General features: G+C 40.3%; 2 protein-coding genes across 11 annotated transcripts in view; one reads left to right on the top strand and one right to left on the bottom strand.

Annotated features, from left to right (window-relative positions):
• The window catches only part of LOC111249269 (uncharacterized), an 8,353-nt gene extending 2,807 nt beyond the window's left edge, over positions 1-5,546 (bottom strand). The window contains exons 1-2 of one of the 3 annotated variants that reach the window (XM_086987480.1): positions 4,982-5,546; positions 524-710 (exon numbers count right to left, since the gene is read on the bottom strand). In XM_086987480.1, coding sequence (XP_086843606.1) covers positions 524-710; positions 4,982-5,146 — 352 coding nt within the window. In that variant the 5' untranslated portion in view covers positions 5,147-5,546. The remainder of the gene's footprint in view (positions 1-523; positions 711-4,981) is intronic. The other 2 variants (XM_022802898.2, XM_086987481.1) reach the window with 2 other exon arrangements.
• Positions 1-26,160, top strand: part of Zwilch (zwilch kinetochore protein) — a 35,930-nt gene extending 9,770 nt beyond the window's left edge. For 2 of the 8 annotated variants that reach the window (XM_086987467.1, XM_086987468.1), the window contains exons 3-8: positions 16,416-16,709; positions 17,847-17,972; positions 18,248-18,406; positions 18,633-18,869; positions 20,180-20,392; positions 20,962-26,160. In XM_086987467.1, coding sequence (XP_086843593.1) covers positions 16,416-16,709; positions 17,847-17,972; positions 18,248-18,406; positions 18,633-18,869; positions 20,180-20,392; positions 20,962-21,687 — 1,755 coding nt within the window. In that variant the 3' untranslated portion in view covers positions 21,688-26,160. Of the gene's footprint in view, positions 1-7,629; positions 7,763-7,817; positions 9,867-10,207; positions 11,110-16,415; positions 16,710-17,846; positions 17,973-18,247; positions 18,407-18,632; positions 18,870-20,179; positions 20,393-20,961 lie in introns of those variants that run through there. The other 6 variants (XM_086987463.1, XM_086987466.1, XM_022805177.2 and 3 more) reach the window with 6 other exon arrangements.
• Positions 26,161-26,414: the final 254 nt, after the last annotated feature.

A 26,414-nucleotide genomic window follows, 5' to 3' on the forward strand; every position in this document is an offset into this window, starting at 1 on the left:
TATATATATATTTGAAATAGTTTTATTTTTCTTCTAGGCGCAAATACCAGTATAATCTCATTATCGATGATTCAATATGTTATAAGAGGTTAAAAAAATTACAGAAGGGCAATTAGGTAAGTCGACAACAAGCTGGTAAAACTTTATAACTGTTGTGTATTAGAACAAAAAATGGCGTTTTTAAGGGTTTGAATAGATGATGAAGGTTGTCATTTCTACTACTGTGCATCTACAATTATAAACTCTAATCATGTTATTGCGCCTCTTCGTATCAGTTGATTGTATGTGACAAGCACTCTAACAACTATCTAAATATACGGATACAAAATTATACTATAGAATACGGATATAAATTAACCAACAGAAAACCATAATCTGCTGAAATATTTCAGTGCTGATAATTATATCGATTTTATATTAGCTAAAAAATTCGAATAAAGCGCGCGCAATTCATGGCAAATTTTAAAATTAACACCATCTAGTAAACTTAATTTTGTCAAGTGTTTCATTAATAGCAACTTACCGTTTATGCTAAAAGCTGTTGCTTTCGGCGAACGAGGACGCTGGAGTTTAGCGGACGTTCGGGCTTGATTTTTATAGTTTCGGGGAGTTTCTACAATTGTTCTTGTGGATAGGTTCGGGAAACTGTGTGCACGTGGCGGTGGAGTATTCAAAATGGGTAGGTCGAATTGTAAATGAAACGAATTCGGCTGAAAGGCGCCAAAGCAACCCAGTGTTGGTTAAATGCTAGCCCCTTTCGTATTCGTGCCCTTGTTACTGTATTTTTTTTATAATGTTATGTTTCATTTGATATTATGTATACCAACGTGGTCATTTCTTTTTTAAAAAAAGCTCACTCTGAGAAACACACACATATATCTCGGTTTATATCAACCAGATATGTCTCCTATGGGATATAAGACTGCGAACTTTCGATAAAGTGCTTTTCAGTCTTGTCTTCAGCCAATTATATGGGTAAATTAAATCGGTAGCCTCGAAGAAGAGTAGTGGAGTGGATTCAGCATGACTTTTCTGTACCGTTAGAAACTTGACGTACTTCTTCCTTGCCTTCAGGGAACTTTCAATGATGGTGTTGTGCTCTACACGTCTCTAAATCGTCTGCTTCCTCAATGCAAATAACTTTGAAGGCTGCACCATTACCTGGGAACCCGCAAAGCTGTTTAACGGCCACCATATAAGCAATGATTATTGTGGAAAACTTAGACGCTTTCCGAAAACTACTATGGGTTACCGAAAATGGATAACTATTTAACCCTAAATGTAAAAAATGCATATTACTGTCTGACTAATTTTACCGATAGCTTCTTGTTTTTATGTTTACTTTATTACTTTATCTTATACATAGTAGACTATAACACATAAAAGAGATGTATTGGCATGAATAGGCCACACAAGCTATTACAGAATGATTTTGTCTGACTAGGCACAATGGAAACATTACACAGTAATGTCTTTATAGCTTTTCTCTTTATATTAGCTAAAAGCTATCTGTATATTGTTCTGTGAAGTATTTTACTGTATCCCTTACGCTGACGACGACCACCGTTTATCTACTAAACGTCTCCGCTAATTGATTCATGTATCTAAATCTAGGCCATTTAAAAAGCCGAAAACTCAGAAACAAATATATTCTGTGATTGTTGGCTTTTGAATTTCGTTGAGATATCAGCTGTCTGCTTAGCGGTCAGATCCTGTTATTGGCTTTGTCTCACTCGCCCCGTGCCTTCGTCTGGTGCGTCAACGAGGGACAGCTCCATTCTCATTGCCCGCGCTGACCAGATGGCGGATGCATATGTGACGTGGTGGCGCTCTTGTCGCCTGTTCATCGCGCACAGTTGAAAAGCACGGATGGAAGCCACTGTCTTGAAAAGCGATGTTTACGCTGGCCGCGAATGTGCCGTTGTTTCTTATGGGGCTTTATGGGGCCCTTCACTGGTTCTGCCCACTTCGGAGATGTTAGTTAAGTAAATAAACTTCCTAGGAGGCGCCTTAGTCGATCAGTGCACTATCCGTTAGATATAATCATATATGCATTTCGATAACGCGCTGGCGCAGCTATCAGCCAAATTATTCTCGCGTACAATTAACGCCTAATTTAGCGATATTTAATGGAAGGACTTAGATAGAGTAGAGCCTGAACTGATTTTAAATAGGTATAGCTGCAGTGTGTCAATGCTTCATAAACATGTAATACGTGTCAAGTAGAATCAGCCAGGCGTGGAAAAAAAGTACAGAGATCGGTAGTACGAATAGTAAGCTTGTATCTATAGATCTGCATAAATATGTGCTCATGCGTATCAATATCCATTTCAAAATGTTGCTAATATCAAATTTAGATCAATGTCAATGGGAGATGATACGACGGTCTTTTTAGGTGTATCGTCAGCCGTTTGAAAACTGAATATACTTAACGGTTTAAATCTTTTTGCTCTATAAACTCAAACAATAGGCGCACACACGCGTTCATATGGAATATGTATCCTTACACATACACATACATACATACATACACGCATACACACAAACACGAACAAGCAATTTTTGCTCGCGTTTTCCCATCGTTCATCGCTTCGTCCTGATCTATTGTCGAAATAGACACTGTACTGCCTCCATCAAAGGGGACACCGAGTAAGTGGGTGGTTTGCAGACGAGCGCCAATAAATCACAGATACGGCTGCTGGCGGTCGTTCGCTCACCGGCAAATGGTCTCAAGCGTCGTTGTAGCCTCAAACTACAGCTCGATCCACACGACAACGTTGGATTCGCATTTTGTTATTTATATTGCAAACGCAAACGAGAGATCGATTACTGTAGTAGACGAACAACACCGTGCATTTGCAACTGTCCATTGTAATTACATTTCGTGATAGTAGTGGCGGCCACGAGAGCTCCACCATTATACTGAAGTCCGTGTGAAAGTGCGGATGGAAAGCGTGAGAGTATAACGGAAGGCGAACGAAGACAGTTATTGAGAGTTAATTTAGTAAGGAGAACAAAAGACGGGCAACGCTTGTTCGAAGCTGGGTTTGGCGAAAAAGCTAGCGCGAGAAAAGACATAGCGGTCCGCAGCCAATATTGGGTGCCAATTTACCGATAACCTCTTTCAGTGAAACAAAAGGATATGTGTAAGATAAATTGTTGGCTTTTAGATACCTTCGTTTGGCTGTAGCAAGACGAAAATTATCCAAAATAATTATGAGCATCAAATCAAGTATAGCCTAAATGGGTAAAATAGAACATATAACTTCTATAACTGCCGAAATCAATTATAAGGCACTAGCCAATTTCAGCTGTTTAAGAATCTTCTATAACTTTATATGAGATTTTAAATAACTAATATAAGCGCAATGTATAATGCTATGAGAGTTCGAACTAAAACCATATCTAATGGACAGAGTTTAGCGATTGACGTAATCGCCAAGGCAGTTTTTTATCATTCATCTTTAAAGTGGTCCTGGATAGTTGCAGCCCTATCACTCAGTTTTGAAAAATTATCCATTAAACTATATGCTTCTTTAGCTTTCATTTTTTACAGTAGCGATAGTATAAAGCGTTGATTTTTAGTAGAAAATCTTACAGTTGATTAGAAGCCTGCATAATTATCCTTAAGATCGGAGTAGGTCGGCTTAACCGTTCCCGCGGACCCTCTGATTGGGTATTTGTTAGAAGTTCTGGAGGTGATGGAATAGGGACAAACGACCGTACCGTCGCAAATAACTCCAAGGATTAGGCCAAGACGGCTACTCCTTGAACACGCGGCTGCGTTTAGTGCATCAGAAACAATTAGAGACCTGCATAAACAAGACTAAGCGCGAAGGACGTATGATTAGACCTCCATCTGCCCACAGACCTTCGGGTAGATCATACATCTAAGAACGAAACTCTATAAATCAGACTGCGGTGCATTTAACGAAAACAATACGATGACAAGGTTGTATGTTGTAGTCGTGAAATAAGCCTAAAAATCATCCCACAGCAACAGACTGAATGGGCAGGCTAATCCACAATCTTTTGACAGGCGCAAATTTGCGACACATCCAATAGCCAATTTTTGTGTTTTTTTTTCTAACGTTTTTAATTCTAGCGTTTTTTAGATGGTTCCTTGATTTATAAGAGTGCTTCGGACTGATGCGACTCACAATCGAAAACGAATTCTTTTCTACTTTAAAGGACCTTCTTCTCTTTCTCCTACAATTCTTACTTTTTTAAAGTAGGCTATGTTAAATTCCGGCAGCTCAAAGGACATCGCCAAGTCTTGTTAAACTTAAAGAAATAATGAGACAAAGAAAAAGCTATTGTAAATAGTAAAACGATATATATGTACATATATATGTGTTCTTAAATTTGAACATATTTACTTTAATGTAATACTAGATCACTATGCTCGGATTTTGGCTTCTGCAGCTTGTTCTATTAAGACGCGCTTGTTCATGCAATTTTCACAAAAATATACATTGGATGATATTTAAGCGAGAACGACGCACCTATCCGCCTCTATGTCTGTGGACAATAGTGTCAAGGGGCCAAATTATAGAGAGATTGACGGCTTTTGTTTACGAGAAAATAAATTAACACGCTCTATGGAGGGAAATTAGAGGGGCTAAACGCGTTTGTTTAGTCGGCCTCGTTTTCCACAGAACTTTTTCCAGGACAAAAATCTAGGAATCCGTAAAAAGATTAGCCTAATGCATGTACTTTAGGAGCTCGTTTTGGGCTAGGTTCGCGGACCTAAACCTTCAGTAGTACAATATATGATAAATTAATCACTGCGTTGGCTTGGCACAACTGCTAGTTGATTAGTTTACTAATATGCTAACTTCCCATGTTTTAAAATCAACTTCTTGCGGGGAAAAACGCCGACTTGTGCCTAATATACCTTTATACATGTATACACGTGATGACAACCAAGTCAACCTAATAAAGAACGGCTTGTGCTGTCAATGTATAACAGGAACCTCACCTTTCGCGGTTCCTTTAGAAGTTCAATATTGAAGTTGTGCGTGGTGTTGTGAGGCATCCTCCCAGCCTCCGAGGCGAGATGCCTCTTCCAGCGTTGTCGACTATGTTCATATCCTCTACTGGTGCCCATAATCATCAAAATTAGCACCAAATACACGGATTTCATGTTGATCTGATGTAGCTTGGTTGATTCTCGGCTTCACGCGTTCTTTTAAATAGAAATCAGCCTAGCTTTGTGGGCCAAACACAACGTTCTCCTAATGAAAGTTCCGTTAGATTCACTTTCTAGTCAGCCCACTGTTATCTCACATGTAGCGCGATTGGTAAATATCTACATAGTACGAAAATAGAACGAAGCTAATAATATTATGTTAGAGCTGCCTCGTTTCATTAAAAGAAAAGTAAAGCACGGATCCAATATTTACTAAAGGGTACATCAAGATCAAAAGATTATCCAAGTTCACGTTCGATGAAGTGCAAATCACTGACGCATCTGAGTGTCCCGCCGATCACGGATTTAAGGATCGGCCATGCTGCACATATGGTTCACCCAAAAGTATAAGACCTTTTCTATGATGCGCTCTCCTGCTAGCCACGGCTTCCCTTACCCTACCGCAGGCGAGGGGAACAACGAGCTTTGTAGACTGTACACGATGAATCAATGGCTCGCGATCGGGACCGGATTCGATTGAAAGCCAGCGCATTTTATTAATTAACCTTCCCACTAACATTATACGTGAAACGATAGGATCCCTCATAAAAGATATTTTTTTTCCATATTGGTTACGATCTTTTTTGCATTTCTATACATATCTATATCCGGTATTTTTCGGATGTATATGCAGGAAGCATAAATATTTCATTCTTTACTCGGTAACCCGCTTAAAAAAGTTCTGATATTACCCATGTGACTTTGTTTTCTATGTTTCGCCTAAAAAAGCCCCTCAATCGAATTTTGTGTTTCTGTCAGATGGCGCACTGTTTTTGTAAAAGGAAACGATAGCTTTTAGTCTCGTATATGTTATCTACATGGAATTACTGTCTTGTTTTGGAAAAATAAACAAATAATGTACAAGAGAAATAACAGACAGCATATGAAGACCCAACAATAACTTACGAAAACGCATTTAATTGAAATTGAGAGGAATGTTTGCTCTGTACTAATATGTCATAAATTGTTTAAACGCATGAGTACACCATCGTGTAAGATATCGAATATGAATGCTTGTAATAATGACGTTTGCCCGAAGCGATTTCCTTACCAAGGATTTACCTGTCGCTAGGATTGGACGCTTAAAATTTAAACACTTCACAGATGAATCCTGAACAATAGTTACTTCGTATATTTCAAAATGTCTCAATATAAACTTGGTCGCTTGGAGATCATTTGACAAACTTAGGTGGCAGATGTGGAGCAAATATTGCTGATATGGTTTTGCGATTAATAGGTTATGCTGTTTTTCTTATCCTTTAGCTTTTTTTTTTACTTATTCTATCTTTTAAGTTATTGAACAAACGCTTTTCTGCATATTTGCTAATTAGAGCCTCGGTTTTGTCGTTTACCCTTCCAGCGCTTTGTGCAGCTTGGAATATGCTTGTTATATATGTTGGCTTAGATCCCATTAGAGGTTTCAAGGGGCCGCAGTGATTACCAAGCAGAGATCCACGAATACTAGATACGGAAAAGTGCTGCGTAGACCATATGACCATTGAATACTATTACATTACATATCGCATGCAACTGAATTTATCTTACAATGCGCTGAACCTAGCTGCAACGTCGTCCAATAACACATTTTTCGTTTGCTTTTCCTCGCTTGATTGTTAATGAAAAAAAGAAACGGTAGACCGCTTATTTCCACTACCGTGTAGCTAACCCATAATATGCAACGTTTTTCAATTATTGCAGGACTATTATTACAAAATATATATGTACTATAGAAAAATGAATCGCTCCGTTAAATAGCACCGCACTATTATCAGTAAAACTATGCCTGAATTTCTAAGCCATTGTTAGATGCGGCAGTGGAGCCATACTCTCCTCGTCGAAACGCTTCGTTAGTTTAATTCTTATTTAATTAAGAAAATATAAAAAATCCAGATCAAAATTTTGTGGTTTTTCCTGCTAGAAAAATCCTGCGACAAAACTTTAAAAAATAATATTTAACTTACATCAATAATATTTCTCAAGAAACGCCCTAGTAAAAATATTTCTAAATACCTACGTTTGCTCGGTGTTTAAATCGGTTACGTCTATATCAGGAAAATTATGTTAGAAAAAAAGGCAGACTAACAGCCCTTTCGCCAATACTTTAATTAAAGCGCTAATTTTGTATTCATTTTTAGTATTTTTGGGACATGACTGTATCACTTAGTTATTATAATAAAGCTCATTAAATTAAATTCAATATTTTTTTACGACTCGAGCATGGCACATTTGAGGTACATTTTGAGTATATCATACGACACTTAATAACATTTTTAGAATTTTCAAATCTATTCGTTTTGCGCTTATCAACAAACTGTGCTCAGCTTGTAGCCATCGATTATTTATTTTTATATATTTCTCTTGGTGGTTAAGTGTAACCACATTACGTTTTAAAGATTCGCGGACTTTCGTCTGCTTCGGCGCGGCTCGTTGTCCTATTCATCAGAGCGCCAAATATTTGTAGCGGTACTTGTGAGCAAAAATGTGTTAATCGGCGATCCTGGTGTTCTTTATATTTGGCGCAACCTTATCGTTGGAAGTGTATTTTTGTGATGGGGTGATTGTCAGTACAATGTAAGGTTTTTGTGCTTTGTACAGTAACGTTTCTTTTCATGTTTCATCTGCCTGGATTTGTCATTATTTGCTTTTTTTTTTGGGTGAAGTAGAACATCCATCACCAAATGCAGAATGTCTTACTCTATGTTAGCCATATCCTAAATCCTTTGTGACCCTTCGCTCTTTCGCTCCGCCGCACATGGGGGGTTCCGTTGGCGCGGTGGCCCGTGGCCCAGTGGAAGGGTAAGCTCCCACTCACTCGTAGTATAGCTTAGAGCTTGCCTATACCAACCAAGCTGTCTCGTTACCCCGTGGTGGCCATCGTCAGTAGCAACTGCCGTCTAACCAACCCATTGGGAGAGAAGACCGGGCTTCAGCTCGGATTTTGTTTGTTCAGTAAGTCATTTGGTTGGTTTGCGGTGTGGCCTTTGCTGTTGCTCGCGTTCTCTGTGTTGTCAGGACGGTCAGCACGCGACCGTACCGTGTCGGCCACCTTCGCTGCGGCGGTTGCAGTGTACTGTGCCGAATCAAGCCAGATCATTAGTAACTCAGCTTCGACGGACGTGGTTGTCAGACATCGAGTTTGGGTAATGGCGCTTAGCTGAGAGGCTTGGATAGCGGCCATTGCTACAGGATAAAAGGAAAGCCGAACAGAAGCTCATGCAATGATCAACCTTCAGGGGGACATAGCCGAACGACATAAGTGGTGCACGCAACGGCTTAACGGATTATTCCATGCTTCGAAGACTCGTCTCTAACGCCAAGCTTTCCCTCTCTCTCACTGTTAGTCATTGCTGAGGGCGAACCTTATAGCGCGCTTTGCTCTCGACAGCCGAAGCGGCGGCGGTAGTAGTGGCGCGGCTCTCACCTCTTATGCTAGTCTGGATTGGTTGGCGAGCAGTGGGCAGCCAGTGCCGTTCTCTGTCACCAACGCCACAAGATTTCGGCGATCGGGTCGGCCCGTCGGTCCGGATCGGACCAGACCGCTGATCCAGCTGGCCCACTAAAGTCGAATCTTGGATGGGTAGAATGTAGAAATGTAGAGATCTCGCTAGCCACTCAGCGCGCTGGTGGTGCTGATGATGGTGTAGACTCTATTCATACTCGTGGTCATCGGGTCGTCGCTAGCCGTCGTTCGCAAATGTAACAGAACGGGTGTTGTAAAAACATTTCTTTCGTAGTGTTGTATGCATTTGTTGCTGAGTCGCGACGGCTGTCCTATTCGCGGTGGCACAGGCTACATTTTAGGCGGTATCACAAACCCCGACGACCATCAAAACCGAGTGTGACCCGAACGTGACAGGGCTACCAGCGCGCCAATCTATTTCTTGTTTGCGAGGCGAAAAAATGTCGCCGCGGCCATCGTACCAACAGCTACACCAGCAGCAGCAGCAGCAACAGCAGCAGCGGCAGCAGCAAAACCGGCAGAATCAGTCGTGACACGCGATGCTGCCGTCGTTTCGGTTAGCCGACAGCGAGGGCAGCAATTAGAGAGCGGGCAACGACAACAACAACAGCAGCGGCAACGACGACAGACATAGCAAAATGTTAGCGAAATAACAGGCAAGAAAATCAGGTCCGATACGGCCATAGCGAGAAGCAGTAGCAGAGAGAGTAAATGGCTTTTCAATGAGAAAGTCACTGGATTTTATTTACGTGGTCGGTGTCTGGTAGCTTACTTTTACTGGTGATGGTTTGGTGCTGCGCATGTGCGTCTATTGAGCAACTAAAGTGCTGAGTGAAAAATATCTGCTCGTATAGACTATCTCGGAACAGGTTCAAGCTTTGAAGAGCTCGCCTTCTCGCTTCCTTCTTCTTCTGATTGTTATTAAATCTTTTTATCATCTCTTGTCTGATGCTGTTGGCGCTTTCCTCTTTCCTTTGTATTGTCCGTACCTAGAGACTCTTTATTTCCTTGCCGCACTCGTGCATGTATACAGAGAAACTGTGTGTTTCTGCAGCAGCAGCAGTAGCAGTACGGAGTGCCGCAACGACGGTCAGCAGTATTTTCATGGAATCTTAACCGATGAGCTGCTATCGGTGCATCTCCAATTGAATGAACGAGAAAATTCGCAAAGCTGGGATGTGAGCGGGCTTCGTTTCTGGCATTTTGTATGTTTTGGTGAGTGTGGAATGTGAATACGTCTTTGCGTTTGTTTGGTGCGGCTGTTCACAGGTGGAAGGTATTTATCAGTCATTTTTTTCTTGCTTACCTGTCAACGGTGGGCATCTCGCATGAATAATAGAATGTAGAGCAGGGACGAATTCGCTGTCAAAGTGGTGGTGATAGCTGTTGTTTGGGTGTGTAGCAGGAGGTGAGGCCCAGGCCTAGCGAAGAGTGACAATCGTTTTATGAAATAGTAGCACCAGTTGGAGCGGGCACAAAAGGAACTTCAGGGAAACTGGGAGGGAAAAAAAAAGAAAAGGGGACTTTTTTGACTTGAAACGATGTATCCTTCACAGGTTAAAATCCATGTTGTTGGTCATCGTTGTTACTGTCGTTGAGAGCATCAAGATATATTCCTATCCGTGAGGTCTACCGCAATGGAAGTGCAGGATATTTCCGTTGCCCTATAGCCACCTGGAATGCGGTGTTTTTTCATCATCTTGCTGCACGTCGCTTTGCTCATCAGTGTTTCATCGTGTAGATCGCTCGGCGTGAGCGTCTAGGAGTGCTGTTCAGAGAAAAAGGTTATCAGAACCCTGTTGCACACCATAACTGCGACGAAATTAGCAAGCGTTGCGATACATAGAAGATTTGATAGCTCATCGAATGGGATAGAAAAATGTATTCTTTCTCCACAAAGAACAAGACAGGATAAACGACTTCGACCACGAAGGTATATACGAAAACTGAGACATTTCGACAAGAGCACATGAAAATTGTTGTCGAAACCATCGGCAACAACAGAAAGTATTGTTTTGTCATTTTCGAGAATAACGAACGAACAGAAAGCAAACAGCAAGAAAAAATGTCGGCTTTAAGTGATCTCATTAACAGCGATGCGGTAAAGCATCTTTTGAGCGGGTCTTGGGACGGCTCACCGGTGACATACATGGCCAAATTTGAGATGGAACGTCGTCCCTTGGTTTGTCCTTTACTCCAGCGACTCGACCTGCCTGATCGAAGCGTCATAATGATCCAGCCTTTGAAACGAAGTTCGCAGCGCTGCGGAGGCGGGGGTGGAAACATGATGCGATCTAAAAGCTCGGGCTCATCGACGCTGTACATCGACGATGACGACTCGCTTGAGGAGACTGGTGGATGTCTCGCCGATCTGACAGGCTGTCCTTTCGAATGGACCCCTGGCGGGCTCAACACGCATTCCATGAGTCTCCTCGAATCTCCCCCATATGATTCTCAGGTAGGTGCGCCAGTGGGCTGGTGGCTGACCATTGCTTGTGTTCACGGAATGATGGTATTATATTTAGACAAAGATGACCTAAGCAGCTCTGTGTAGGCCAGACGAGATGGATACGACCGACGGTGGTAGTATTGCGTACTAATTCCACACAATACGAGAACATTAATATAATAACTGTTGCCAAATCAGATGATCTACGTGCACATGCTAATGGAAGCCGCACGTTCTGAGCTGAAGCAGTGCACTCACCGTAGAGTAAGTGATTACAATGTATAATATGTACTTCTCTATATATTGTATATTGAAAGGCTTAGACTTTATTGAAGGCTCATATATGTGTTTCGTGGCCAATTGATGACGGGTGCGTCAACTAATAGGATTCTGAGAAAAAACAGCAAAGAACATGGGCACTATTTATGCAAGTTAGTCACTATCCCCATAGCAAATAGAAAAGATCGTGCATGGTTTTTATATTTACTCTGAAACACTATAGGGGGGCGTTTTAGTAATAATTTTTTGGAACTATTTGAGCAAGGCTCCTCTAAGCCGTTGCTCCTATACAGCATACACACGCGGCATGGAGCAATTCCAGTAATTTCGGAAATTATTTACCTTGGATCTTTACTTTGTAGATATTGATATTTGGCGTGTTTACTCGAACTCAAAAAACGACGCAGGCCTAATCTTCTATCAATCCTTGGCCAAGGTACATACATGTCATGAGATATGGTTTTGTACTTATTGTGTTAGCGTGTCAAGCGGCGATTATATGAAGGAGAGCTCCTTATGTGATATTCGAAGACGGACCTACAACGATAACCATACGGCGATCAAGGAACCATTTCTTACGAGTCAGCTCGTGGCTCCTTATAGAGAAAGTAATAGACTATGCATAAACTGCAAAGGCAGCAACATTTTTTTCCTGTTTTACTTTTACAAAGGAAAAGCATGTCCTTCCCACAAAATGTATTCTATAAAGTCAATAAAGCTATTTTGCAATCTGATTCGCTTAATTATTTGTCTTTGCTCGGTTCTGCCACTTACTGGCCCGAGTTATGGTCTTCTGTTCACCGCAGCCTTATCTTCACCGTAACAAATAACGCAACTGTGAAGATATCATTATATTTTTTCTTCTATGTACATTAAGCAAAGAAATGCTGTAGTTTTAGTGGTCCAATTTTATTTTGAATAAGCGTCGGTAGTATATATATATAATCAACTGAGCCGGTTTTTTATGGGGCTGAAAGCATAAATCTCAACCAGCTTGTAATTCGACTGGCGATTCGTTCATCGAACCTATCGCACATTGGCCACTCACACAAAACATCGCAGTTATCGATATCGAAAACTGTCAGCGTGTCTACGTTAGAGTACGTAATTGGTTATATGTTCACGTGTTCATGTGTTTTGATAGTGCAGTATACCTATAGTATACTGCACTATCAAAACTGACTGAACTACCTACTATAGATATCCAAGTTCTTTTTGTTGAAATTCGCTAATCATTCGGTTGTTCCTCTTATAGGCTTACCCAAAGAGCCTTTGCAGGCTTTATTCCTCCTTCCACCTATTCAGAACCCTTCCTATTACACTGTATAACTGTCTATAATGATGCTGTATAAGGTTCATTAACAGCGTCGTGCAGTTTTGACGGTTCTCCTTCTCTACTTTGGGCTCATAGGACCCTAAATACTAACTACTAGACAGCATGTGGTCACTAGGTTCTATGGCCACTGAAGCGTAGTGTGAGGATGTTGGGACAACTATCTGGCAGGCTGCGTCACACAAGGATCGCCACCTGCGTATGCTTTAAGAGGGCAGGCCATAATCTGGCTAGATGGTATTATTTTTTTACGCGCGTCTGAGCTTTCATCTACCGAGAGAGGGGACTCTGGAATTTTGTCATGGTATCTTTTTCTATGTGTATAAAATGTTTGCCCGAACAAATACTTCTTCGTCAACGAATTACCCTAGCGGACGTTTTAAATATTTAAAAAAATTTTATCGCAAAACTACATCGAAAGTCTCGAAATTGCTAGATAGTAAAGGTAGCTAGGGGCAAAAGCTTACAAAACAAATGGCCATATAATGTATTGAGTTTTTCAACTTTGACATAAAGTAAAATATATAATAAATTTATTTCAGTTACGAAGCTAGTAATACTAAAACATTACAGTACAAGAATAATAAAATAGAATTGTTGGTATTCTAGTCAGAAAGTTATATCCGGCGGTCCATCCAGTAAAAAAAAAGCCTGACCTGACTTAAATTTCAAAAAAAAGTTTGCCACGACAATGCAAGATCCTAAAATATTGTGACTTCAAAGGAACTTGTCACTTAGGCCCAGACAAGATGGATTCAATGACGTTTGCCATGTAAGGTCCCGAATTATCCTGGGTAGAAAGGTCCTTTATCTATGAATCTTTTTTTTGCTGAATAGTTTCAACTATTTTATGCTGTTAGGCCATATGCATGGTCTTATTGTTCATTTTGTTTTCTCAAGCATTTCTCAGTGCCTACTAATGTCCCAGCTTAGTCAAGTACAGTTCATAGTTATTTATTATGGAGATCTAGTTTCTTCCGAAAATATTCATCCGTCTTTCTGCTTCAGATCAACGCAAAGACTTCTAATTTTTGATAAAATTTCATAGGTTTTTGCTACCTGACAATAGTCGAGGGTTCTCATTGCATCTTTGCCGTTAATTGATGAGCTGTGGCCATCCAAGGTTGTAATGGATCTTGGGCGGCTGACAGGAACATTATGTGTCAGGATCGAGATCTTTGATTAATAATTAGGGCGAAATAAAAAAAGGGTCGGAAAAGCAGTATTTAACTCGAAATATCTATTGTTGGGACCAACTCGGACTGAAACGTTCCTTATTATATGAGGGAACTTGAACAGAAGTAAGAAAGAGGTGACCAGGTGCTTTCAAACAATGCATTGAAAAATTAGGCGAACATTACTTTCTGAAAATTCTCATATCTTAAAGCGTCGTTACGTGTGAAATATGAAAAACACTGATCCGATATTTCAGGATGAAACCATTTTATAACTGGGCGACATTTCGTGATACCTTTTATTTAAGACATATTCGTACTCTTACAAATCTAAAACCAGTTACTCGAAATATCATCACTGGCTTTTAGTGGACGAGTCGTAGTGAGTCATAGAAAATCAAAGAAAATTGAGCGGTTCAGAAATATGAATTTTATCGTGGAATTACAGCGGCGGAGGCAGCTCGCCGCCTAAATTTTGAATTGTGTAAGGCTTTTACTACTAGAAACACCGTGAGCTGTTGGTTCAAAAAATTGCGAGAAACACATTTTCAGTTTACGACTTAGTCTCGTGGACCACCCCCTGCAAAAGAATAACTTCACAAATGGGTGCGGACGATTCGAACGAGAATTAACAACGAAAAGGTCGACACGTTTTGCTGTCATGTCATAGCAGTGATCTACTCTTTTATCGGATCGTAACTTGTGATAGAAAATGGATCCTGTACAAAATATGTATATGGTCACAGTAGTGGGTGGACGTTAATGAACTACAAATTTACACCTGTAAGAGCAACACTATGATCTGGCGACTATGATGAATGACAGGGAGTCTCCACCAGAAACCTCTGCACTTTTGCCACCGTTACTCTTGCGGTGTGAGATTGAGCGGTGTCGAAAAAAATGAGTTTCTAGTGTTGGCTGCATAATGTAGAGTTTTTTCGATATCTTCACCAGTTGTTAACAGCACACTTACCCGTAATCTACAAACTAGGATTCATAAAGCTGAATAGCTAAAGGAGCTCGTAAAACGTTTGGATTAAACCACCAAACGGACATCATAACCCTTTGTAGCCTAACATTTGTGTTGGCACGACGTTCCGCCGGTCCAGTTGTATCCATCCAAATAGAGATGATGTTTTTGCATCATTATTACACCAAACTGAATGCCAACGTCAGTGTACTTTGAAATAGGCCAGCTTCACCTTAACCCTCAACTCCTTGTTAGTTATTTTTACAGAGGTCTAAATCTGATTCTTCTTCTACGAAATCCATTTTCCAATTCAAAATTTCTTTCCCGGTATCTTTTGAACGGACGGCTCTCGATACTTCTAGTAGTAAAACTTTCATTGAATAAAGGTTGATGCGGCAAGCTGTTTTTGCTGCGCTAGTTGAAGGATAAAATTTACACTTTTAAACCACTCGTTTTTTTTTTCTTTATTTTACATGGCTATCTATAATTTGTTTGCGAAAAGCCGGAGTGAACGGCCTATGATTTTGGAAGGAGACAAGTGACTCTCGAATACACAAAATAATACGAAATACCGCACTGTTACAGAAGAGTGTCATCTAGGAAAAATGTGGTGTTTGTCGCATTTCTTACGGATGAACTTAATATATATGAGCCTCGAGCAATATTAGTAGGTGTAAACTTCTTAAAGGGTTTCTCAAATATGCTAGATACAAGAAATTTCAACAGAATCGAATTTTCAGCTAATAGCAAAGGTCCAAAAAAGACGAGAGCTCGAAAAGCTCAGAAGGTTCACCAAAACCCAGAAAGGAGCAAAGAATCTCAGAAGGATTACCTGTTCCTATATATCTGAACAACTCATTTGGCTATTTCCTTTCCCAAGACAGCCGTTAATATCAGTACCGAAAATTCGGGTACGTAAAAAATTCTTTTTAACAATGTTGATTAGTTTTTGAGCCCTTTTAATATAAACGCTCTTCCGGTTTGTTTCACAAAAATTTTCCTTGGGTTTTTCAAAAACCGCATCGAAACTATAGATTCTGGAACAAAAAAGAAATTGCTCAATCTCGTTGACGCTTCACCCGACGCAAAGGGATTGGATAGCTTAACTTAACCTGAAAATAGTTGGATTGTTGTCCGAAGTGCGAAAACAACGCATCAGTTTCCGCTATGAAGAGTTTGTTGTTTCATTCTGAAAGGAATTGATTTTCATCAATTACAAAAAATAACAGATAAGTGCATGCCCGCTACGATAAACAGATCACCAAAGTTTAGAAGTTTACATTCTAGTCCACTCTATATCACTACTGCCTTGGTTTTAACCCCCTATACGTTCTTAGCTGAACTTATTTTCTCTCATTGCAGCACTGGCACTTAGTATAGATCATATCACGTTGAAGTCCCGTATTCGCTACATTTGATATGTCTTTTCTAGATAGTTTCTCTTACGTGTGCCGTTGACGTATCGCGCTATTCATTTTAGTTAACATTGACCATGTCATTACAATGTTTCGTGACCCTTGTGTGCGTGTACTTTACCGCCGTCTTTTTCGTATTACAGATAAATTCCCCATGCACTCCGAGCGTGCCGCCGTCCTCATATCTCCCCGATAGAAGTGCGGTCGCTAACGGGGTTTCAGGTGGTGGCAACTCGGAACAGATGGTCCTCTATAGTAGAGTAGCAGGTGCAGTTGCTGGAGTACCCGCAGTATCGTCCTCGGGCGTAAGCGGTGGTACGTTCTACGCCTCACCGCTGCGACCCCTTCCCGCAGATGAAGCCACTTCGGTCCTCAATTCGTTGAGCAGCGTGCTGGCCAACTCTGTCGCTTCCACACCCGATGGACCACCCAGACAGGTAAATTTATGTTCAGTCAGAGCCATGAAATTTCAGAGCTACTTACGTCGAAGTCGTGTTAGTTTATTTTGCTACATAAATCGAAAGATTTACTTCAGTTATTTAGCGCATTTTATATAAATAGCTGAATTATAGGTATATTATTCTCTTTTTTAAAGTAGGTCTTGTTCAGACAGGTTTCTCTTTTCGAAACAGCGAAATGTTAAGCTAGATTTGGGTATATTACAGGCCGTTTAATGTAGGGAAAAAAAAGATATGCGACTACAAATGATCTAACACATTAGTACCAAAACCTGTAGCGCTATGAACTATGGTATCTGTATCTTCAACATTTCATAAGAGACAAATTAATTTCAGTTCTATATATATATGCTATAATAAATAAATTGTGCATCTCTTACGTCCGGTATTGCTGTACGTGAACAAGATGTGCTTAATTTAAGATTTCAAAATATATTCCATCAAAATAAAAAAAAGAAAATAAAAATCTCATCAAAGGAGTAGTCGACGGCCTAGATAACCCTCACGGGGTTAGTTGTCCGAGTGATTCATTGTGACCAATATTAATAATGTAACATTTGTGAACATTAGCGCCTGTCAATGAAAAAATTTCACTGAAAATAATCAGTGTCTGCGACAAAAAGGCAATCGTCAGTGCAAAAGTTTGCGTTGCTTTTCAACTTCTTCAAAGTTAAATCTTTCGCATGACACTTTGGCCGGGGCATTCTGCCAAACTTTCCTTATACTACTTAGATGTGACTAGTACAACTCGTATACAATTTAAGTCTTCTTTTTTTGGCAACTACTTATGATGCAGGCGTTTATCTTAACGCTTTTCATCTCGTTCGGCATTCTATTTTTTGCGAGTCGTGTTGTCCATTCGCGTCCAGTAAAGTTAAGGTCTTAAACACCCATGACGTACTAAGTCATAAATGAGTTTTTCATATAGCAATCCCAAAAGATGACTAGAATGGGGTTGACTAATAAAGACAAGGAATAGGTGCGCTTGATTCACAAGCTCTCCTTCTGATTTTAACAGGTGACTAATACCACGTCTTTCGTATGCAGTGCCAAGTTCTTACATTATACGTATTGCAGTTACGGTAATTGTATCAAATGCGATTGTCTGCTTGTCAGGTTCCGCCGGTGTGGATTCCGTGCGATGGTGCCGACCCACAGTATACAGCCTTTCTTGGCCAACATCGAGCCGAGGGAGTCGCATCTAGAGTGGTCGTCACATGCCGCGGACCCGTTGAGTCAAAAGTGAACATACTTTTCGTCACGAGTTCCTAATGTTCATCTAATATATTGCTCGCTTTATTTTGATTTACCATAAAACCGTAAACAATGCAAAATACATGTGCTAGTTATGCATTTATAAAGCGTGATGGGTTTAGGTTTCGAAAAGATTGTAACTTTCTAAGTTACAACTTTTGTTCAAAGTTGTTTTGTACAAAGTCTATGTGTTAAGTTCACATGTTTACCTATGATGTTTAATTAGGTTCTATCTAATCGAATGATTATATTGATCACAACAGGATTTGCCGACATATGGGTGCATTTTACGAAAGCATTTCTGGGGTCTGTCCCAGCACCACTGCCACACGACTACTCAGCTCTCCTCTCGCTACGACGTCCTTAACATCTATTCGCTTTCCGAGCCCCGATTTGCTTCGAGCGCCAATGACATCATGCAGGTAATTTAAACGTTAGAGGTCGTGGAGTCTTATCATCTAATGCAACACTACTAGGCAATACAGGTGTATGTAATGAAACACAATATTATTTTTAGATTTTTTCAAAACTTTTTTTGTACAATTTAAATTTGTATAAAAATTCAACAATATTTACTCTAAAATAGCCTTATTTATAATTCGTTAATAGAGGTATTACTTAGTGATTTCTCATGGCTTGCTTTTGCAGATTGACTGTTGCTGGAACGGTCGGGCAACCCATTTATTGCAAGCCCCTGTGATCGATGCTGTGTGCCATTTGACGGTACAGATTTCGCCAGGCAACGAGAAGTCGCCATGTCGGTCCATTTTCAAGGAACTACAGCATATGCAGAATCTCGTCAGTTGCCTAAGTTCAGGCGAAATGGCGTGGCAGAAAGACTTTTCTTTCCCCCCCTTTATGGAGAAAATTAAAAATCTTTGCAAGGTAAGTTTTACGCTCAAAAACAATTCTACTACAACTTTAAGCTCTCATCAAAGCGCCCATAAAGGTATATATTAAGAAGATACTTCCATTGTGCTGTATTCTTATATCGCTGTAGAAGAGCCAAACTTCTACATAAATATATATTAGACTGCTACAAGGGAGTCCGGCGAACTCTAAATTGAATAACGTTGTAAAAATGCTAACAGGCAAAATTTGTGTGGCTAAATACTCTAGCTTTCTAGAAACATGTGAGTAAAAATCGGTCAAGTTAGCTCCAGAAAATATGAGTTCCGAAGAAAAAAACACCTTCTAATCTCAAAAATCAGCACTTAGTGGTTAAGTTTTTGTTTCTCGAAGACCACAGCGCTGTGGAACTTCATTGAAGACTGGTAAAAACGTTCGGTAAGGCGATCTTAAACGAGAGCACAGTAAGCGAATCTTGGGAAACTGACGTGTTGAAAAAATTCGATGTCGGTATACGAAAGACAATAATGTTTTGCCGCATCAAGGGTCTTTGCGAAAACATATTTTAGAATAAAAGGACTTCGTTGGACAAAATTCGCCTTTCACATGTAACATGCTATCGAGTTGTAACCTCAATACTAAACGTACGGTCGCCGCAGACAAGGCATGGTTTAATCTCTACTCCCAGACGAGGGAATGGCGTCGACCTGGAAAGAAATTCGGTGGCAGCGTCGAGTAGGTTCAGAAGTACGGTGATAGTAGAACCTGCAATAGACATCAATGGCATCTGCCAGAAAAGAATATCATATGTGTACTGAGATATTTGCCACAAATGAAACAATGAATTTAGTCTATCTTGATTTCTCAAGAGACCCATTGATCGTTGGATCGAAAACACTAAGTCTGGTTGATGACAACGCCTGACCTCATCTCCACGCCTCAATTACGTCTTGGATGCACTTCTTCTCTCGATCTAATTACGGGATTGTCCAAAACTATAAAGGGCAGCTGATCGGCAAGCATGTCGCGCTGTTGATTTACTTCGGTAACGAAATTCAGAAACGCAAGTGGTCGGTATATGGCTGTACAGAAGCTGCCAGGGCGCTGGGAGAAGTTTGTAAAAAAATAAAGCAAAACACCCCTAACATCTTCCAACATAACCTTAGCCAAATTAGCATTTTCAAAATACGCTGGATTAATTTGTAACAGCCTAAAGTAATTTATTAGATGTTGATGCTAATTATATTTCACTATATTGTCTAGTTTGAGATCTTGCTAGCATAGTCGCCTAATGGCCGTTAACCATTCGATTTAACAGAATTATGTTTATTTTTTTTGACGAACAGAGTGCGCGGGTAGGCGTTATTCGTCCAACAAATAATGTTAAACAATCAGCACTTGACGCTGCTTGGGACATGGCCGATTTTAATATCTGTCTTGAAACTGTCGTTGCCTCAAAAAGGCAGCCGGTTGATTTCACTGATGAACTGTGGACAATCATCTATGGGTGCGCCAACTATCAAGAGCTCAAGGACGCTCTGTCGTACGTCTTCAGTCAAGTAGGCTGGCCTCGCTTTTATAATATATTGCTATAGGAAATCTCTTTATTTAGTTATCACCTAGAACTAGGTTTTCCCAGCTACTAGTGGATCACCAGTGAGCACCAGAAGTGTATTAACTTAATAGTATGATATGTTGTCAAGCGATTAGTTAAAAGGGTATTTAAAAAGAATATAGCGGACTGAAGCCTGGCAGACATATCTCTATTAAATTACTAAAAACTAAGAGATTGCTGCGCCATTGCTTTTTTCATCTTAACTCTTTCATCTTAATCAACTAATGTTTCACATAGAAACGCACTTGTGGTTTTTGGATAATTTAATATTTAACATTTAACAAATAAACCCATCTTAGCCAACATGAGATCAATTGTCCTAAAGATATGCTTTCCTCCATCTATGATCGATAGTAATTGTTATAATTCCGATGTCATATTGCTGTAATTTTGCACGACATGGAGCATATATTAAAGCGTCTGTCCAATTAGACATTTTTTAAAGAACTTGCTGTCACCATAAGTCATAGTTTTTTTTTTATTCGAGACTTAATATAACTGTTTTCGATACAGGTGTCGAGTGGCCAAATCAAACCGTACGTAGCGCCGAACAATCACACACAGATGGCGCAAGTGCTACGTGATATGTCCGCACAACTCTGTTCCGAACCGACGTTACAAGGCGTCACGCCGTTAACGCTTGTTGCTGAGATGGGTCTCCAAAAGTTGCAGCGAGATTATTTGCACATATTCAGCGGTCTCGAGCTCGCCAGTGCTGAGCAGTTGGCGCCATTCTTCCGCGGAGCAGGACCTCTACGATCATTTCCCGACCTCGGCACAGCTGTCAACGAGCTTCTTCGGGTGCAGGGCGTCCTCGATATGGTCATGTTGTGCAAAACGAACTTGCATCTGCCCATTCATTATCTGAGCGGCTACGCTCGCGAAGCACTCAAACAGTTGCAGGCCCAATCGCAGATAGAGACGCGACCATCGACGCAACCGGCGCTGCCAATTCCTGCGCCAGCGCCCTTGGCGCCTTCTTTTTTTGGGCATCGGTTTCGCTTCCCACTAAAGGTTGCACTCGTCCGAGCTATCCTCGACTCATTACCGCCATCCGAGTGGACGGCCTCGATTAAGAGTCGGCAAGGCGCCTACGCGGCGCACACTATTACGCACATCTCACAACGGGCCCCATTTAATCATCTGACGAGGGACACAAGCTACGAGGCGCACTACAGTCCTCGAGATCCAGACTATTTTTGTACCCTCGTGAACTGTACACAAGACAAGCTCCGATGAGTGTAACCTCAGCCTCGCACAGACGCAGTGCTCCCCAACAGCATTTCTATATCCAATCTCATTCCCTTTGGTCTGTCTCCCCGACCCCTCGCCTAGCCTCAGCCCCACGTATCTCTCTTCCCGCCAATGCCTTTGTATCCTTTCTGCTTTAAATCTTTTCGCTATACCAATTTTTTGCGGTACTCTTACAAATACAATTTGTGGATAGATGGTTTAGTCAGCTAGCAATACACATAGAGCACAGTAATGCATTTGTCTTTATCGGTTAAGTAGGCTTGTCTACCGGCCCATTTTTCACCCATATTTGTAGGTGATAGGAACATGACACAAGTGACCAGACGTTTATATGTCTCAGAAGTGCATGCTTATACATCTAAAAGCTACAAAATTTCTTGTGACGATTTTCACTCGGCTTTTTTTTCCTATATTCTACATATCGATGTTTACTTAGCCATTTTTTTCAAAGTTGTGTTTTAGCCTTTACCTCCTATCGAATATGTCTAAAACCGCTCGTTACACGCAATATAAGCACGATCTGCCTCAGCTGGTCGGTTGGGTAGATGTATAAACTCCGTCCCCACCAGTGCGAATACTGCTGCTGTTTTGTAGAAGCGATTGGTTGCTTCAATCAGGTTGTATCTATCTTTTTCATCTTATTTCTGCAACGAATATTCGCTTGTATTTTCCGAAAGACATCTACTTTTGTCAGCCAAACTAAATCAATATCCTTCTGTACACAAATTCCCGCCTCAACAATTAACACCATACAATGATGAATCTCTCTAAATCTACATCCATTACTAGAAGTAGCTGTTGTTGTTGCGAAGACAAGTGCTCATGCGAACCCCGCCAAGGTCACGTTGAAATAAGGATTTGGACCAAGCTATCGACTGATGTTGGATGCAAGGTAACGGAAAACCAAAACATGGAGCGAGCGAGGACCGTGTCCTATTTACCAGTATTTAGATAGACATTGACCTTCGGTGGGGTCGGGAAGCGGATCGTGCCGGAGCAGAAAAGAATGAATTGTTTAAAATCAAAGTTCAAACAAATCAAGAACAAGTACATATTAGAAAACAAATTTACAAAGATATAGAAACGAAACAACTAGGGACACGCTAGTAAACGCCGGTGAAAATATAATAACATGACAAAGAAAAACACGGCGTACGCCAAATGGCCATCATACCCCAAACATGCAAAATCTGTCGTCATAAATGACCTGATCGTTGAAAAATTGAGTATTAACAAGGCGTGAGTATAATTTTCTGAGTTGATTAGTCTATAAAATCATAGTGAGATCGGGTGTGATGTCCCTCAGGATTCGAACTAACCATCTTTATTCTCGAGAAACGTGGAGAAAGAAACAGCTTCAACCTAAAAGGTGATCTGAGGAAGTGATGTTTGGGTTGTGAGTACTGTATAACATTGAGTGAGATACAAGAAACGACAACGGAAAGTACTTGCGTAAAACTTTTTGCATAAAACTGAATTTATAAGGCGAAAACGAAAAGACGTCGCCACCATGATGAACCATGACAAGTTAGATAGGAAAAGTACGATATGTTACGAAAAAAAGTTGTACTTGAGATGTCTGAAGTCTCGTCATAGTCTCCTTTCTGTTAACTGCACATACGCGTATGTATTTGGTATCAGGTAAGATTCTTAGCTCATGCGCGGTTGATTCGTCGGTACAGTAAACCTATCGTCCCAAGTATAGCGATGGCCCGTCATTGCCGTTATAATTCACTTCAATGCATGATGCAGGCCTACAGTTGACAGCGTCCATAGTCCTGCTTCGAAGGGCTCCACGCTCGAAACGTTGCGTAGGTATGGGAACGGCTGACGCAACGATCTATCCTAGAAGTGATAGAAAGTACTACTAACGTTGTAGCGAATTATGACTGTTCTACAACGTGCAGAATCGTTATGAGATGTTAATGTAAATGGAAACATTTCAATAAATGTAAACAATTTTTCTGCGCGGAGCGTTTACCAGCAGGTTATAAAGGTCACTGTAATTCTGTTCTAAACGAGCCCTTAGGGATACTTTGCTCTGAAAGTTTATCCGTGCACACATGCTTATAGCTAAGCTAATGAGGACAAGTACACGAGTGGAAACAATTACGGAAGATCGAATGACTTTGAGTGAATGGCGTTTATTCACTCGTTGTTATAGGCGGGTAAATCTGGGCACGGGGTCGTATAATGGAGTTGCATAGAGCCTTTAAACGGGTGAATGAATCTGATAAATTTTGATTTAAACTTTAAGATGAACTTGAACTAAGAAAATTTACCTGACAACAGAGAGAATATTACCACTATGTGACAATGTCAGGGTTGTTTCCGCGTTATAATGTGCTTGCGTTATGTATATCATGTGTGTTGTTATGTCATATAATAAAATGGTACCGAATGAGATGATTTTTGTACACGTACATAAAAATCGCAAGCATAAAATGCAATGCTGTTATACAAATCGACCGTTACTGATAATAACAATAATAATAATAAGGACGTTGTGCGTCAAATGGATGAATATCGCAAGTTGTGGTGGCAGTTTTACCATCAGTAGCAGTGAAAATAGACAAAAGTTTTTCTCGGCGGAACTTTGTCTCATTGTATTACAACGAAAACGTATAAAATGATGATTTACAGTGATATAATTAGCGCCGTTAAATAATAGAGTTTGTGGTTTGGGCGCAATGTTCTGACGACGTTTATTGGCATCTGATTTAGTGTGTACGTTTTTAGGTCTAACTGGTTACTGCACATGGACTTATTCTAGGTTTCTCGCACTTTCGTCATTTATAGCCTACAGTTAGGTTTTAACAGCCTTAACATTATTCATGTTAATGATCTCTGTCATTAGAATCCCACTAGTTTATGAGCATCTTAACATCCGGTGACAATGTGATAACAATAAATCGAGCGTGATAACCGCTGGTGGTTCAAGGACTTGGGAGATCCGTCTCAGCGCTGCCACTAAGCCACTCACTAGGTTGTACAAGCCGAGAAAACATGTTGAATGTCATTAACAAAATATAGATCGTATTATTTTAGCTGTTATTTTCGTTCTGTTCGTAACGGACCCGCTTTTTTGTTCCTTTCGAAATTATTCTTGGGATAGTTCTTCGTCGCCAGAGGACGCTTCTATACGACAATCGTTTGCAAGTACCCGTACACTGTCCTTCTAAATGTGCGTAATTAACAAGACGACCACACAGTTTTTTTGTTCGACAAACTGTACGATTGCAAAGTAGTTTCGTACGAAAATATTAATTTCTCGTAGAGAAAGAAGCGTATTGCAACTATTGTGTTAGAAGTTTTTTTTTGCTAAAAGCAATAACTCTCTGACGTTAACAGTGGATTAGTAACATGTAGTGTTTCTGTAACCATGATATGTAAACCGTTGGTTCTCTACTTGCATTTAGGCGTTCGATTCTTACGCGTTTCTTATTCGAACTATTAAATTTTATGTAAGTATAGTTATGACGTTACGACTTGGCTAATTTACCTATTTTATTGAACCGTCTGTCCGTATGTCTCATGTCGGGCTAATATATAACATTATTCTTAAAGACCTATTGTCTAATTGGATCGATGTAATTACACTATCTATCTTGTACAATTCATATAGCACAAATATGCACGACTATGGACATAAAAACCTAGAAGCAGCACGAGGATATGTAGTATAGGATCGTTATGTTGACGTCAATCGCGTTATCAGATCTGTTGAAACTTAGTGACAAGACACTTCGATAGGAAATAGAATCGAGCGCCCCGCGCAACCTTTTTACCGTTTTCATATGATTGTAAGCAATGGTTATAATAGTAACGCTGTCGATGACGATGCCGAAGTCACTTGCTGAGCGCATCTTGCAAAGTGTGAATCAAACGAAAGACTAGATGTTCAACCACCTAGTACATGTGTATATCTAGCAACAATACAGAAGTTTGTTTTGCATCTGTTAAATACTATTCAAACAATAGTGGATTCTTCTCTAGGGAAGATGATGTATATATCTAATAGATGATAGTCGATACTCGAACAGGATGACAGTAATGTCTGAACGCTGCTACTCAGACGCCGACGGCGACCACAGTATAACTGCATGAAACAACAGAAATTCGCGTATCAAGCACCGCTTGTGTTCTATCCTAAGCAAACGAACAGATGAACGGATAATAAATCATTTCCATTATAATGACTATAATAATGGCTGTACAGGCAATAATTAGCTATGATAATGTATGGCAATTATCATAACGCCAAGAGGGGCAAATATCCAATACGTCGGCCATCGTTAATCTATATCATTTTGTCTCAACAGTAGCCATATCGACATGGTTAGAGCTTAGATTGCTACACTATTGTTATTATATTATTTATTAAAATACTAGATTATTTATAAAAAAAAAAAACAAATGTAAACATTGAATATAATAATAAACTCTGGATGAACTACATGCTGAAATAAGGTTGATAGCCGCGACGATAGCGAAGCTCGACATGAATGGGCGCTCGTTCCCTGAGCGTGCGCGTTCAAGTCAATGGTAACTCTGATAATGACTGGACCAACATGATTTGGCCAAGAGGCAGAGATTATCGGTTCTATGACCACGTATATGCAGAGTCCTGTGTGTCCGTTCGATTGAATTCTACGCTGGTCGGAACAGAGAGTCGTTATTGTTTACAGTCGCAAAATTCGTATGACAGCTTC

Source organism: Varroa destructor, unplaced genomic scaffold (genome assembly GCF_002443255.2).
Source record: "Varroa destructor unplaced genomic scaffold, Vdes_3.0 BEIS01000004.1, whole genome shotgun sequence".
NCBI lineage: Eukaryota > Metazoa > Arthropoda > Arachnida > Mesostigmata > Varroidae > Varroa > Varroa destructor.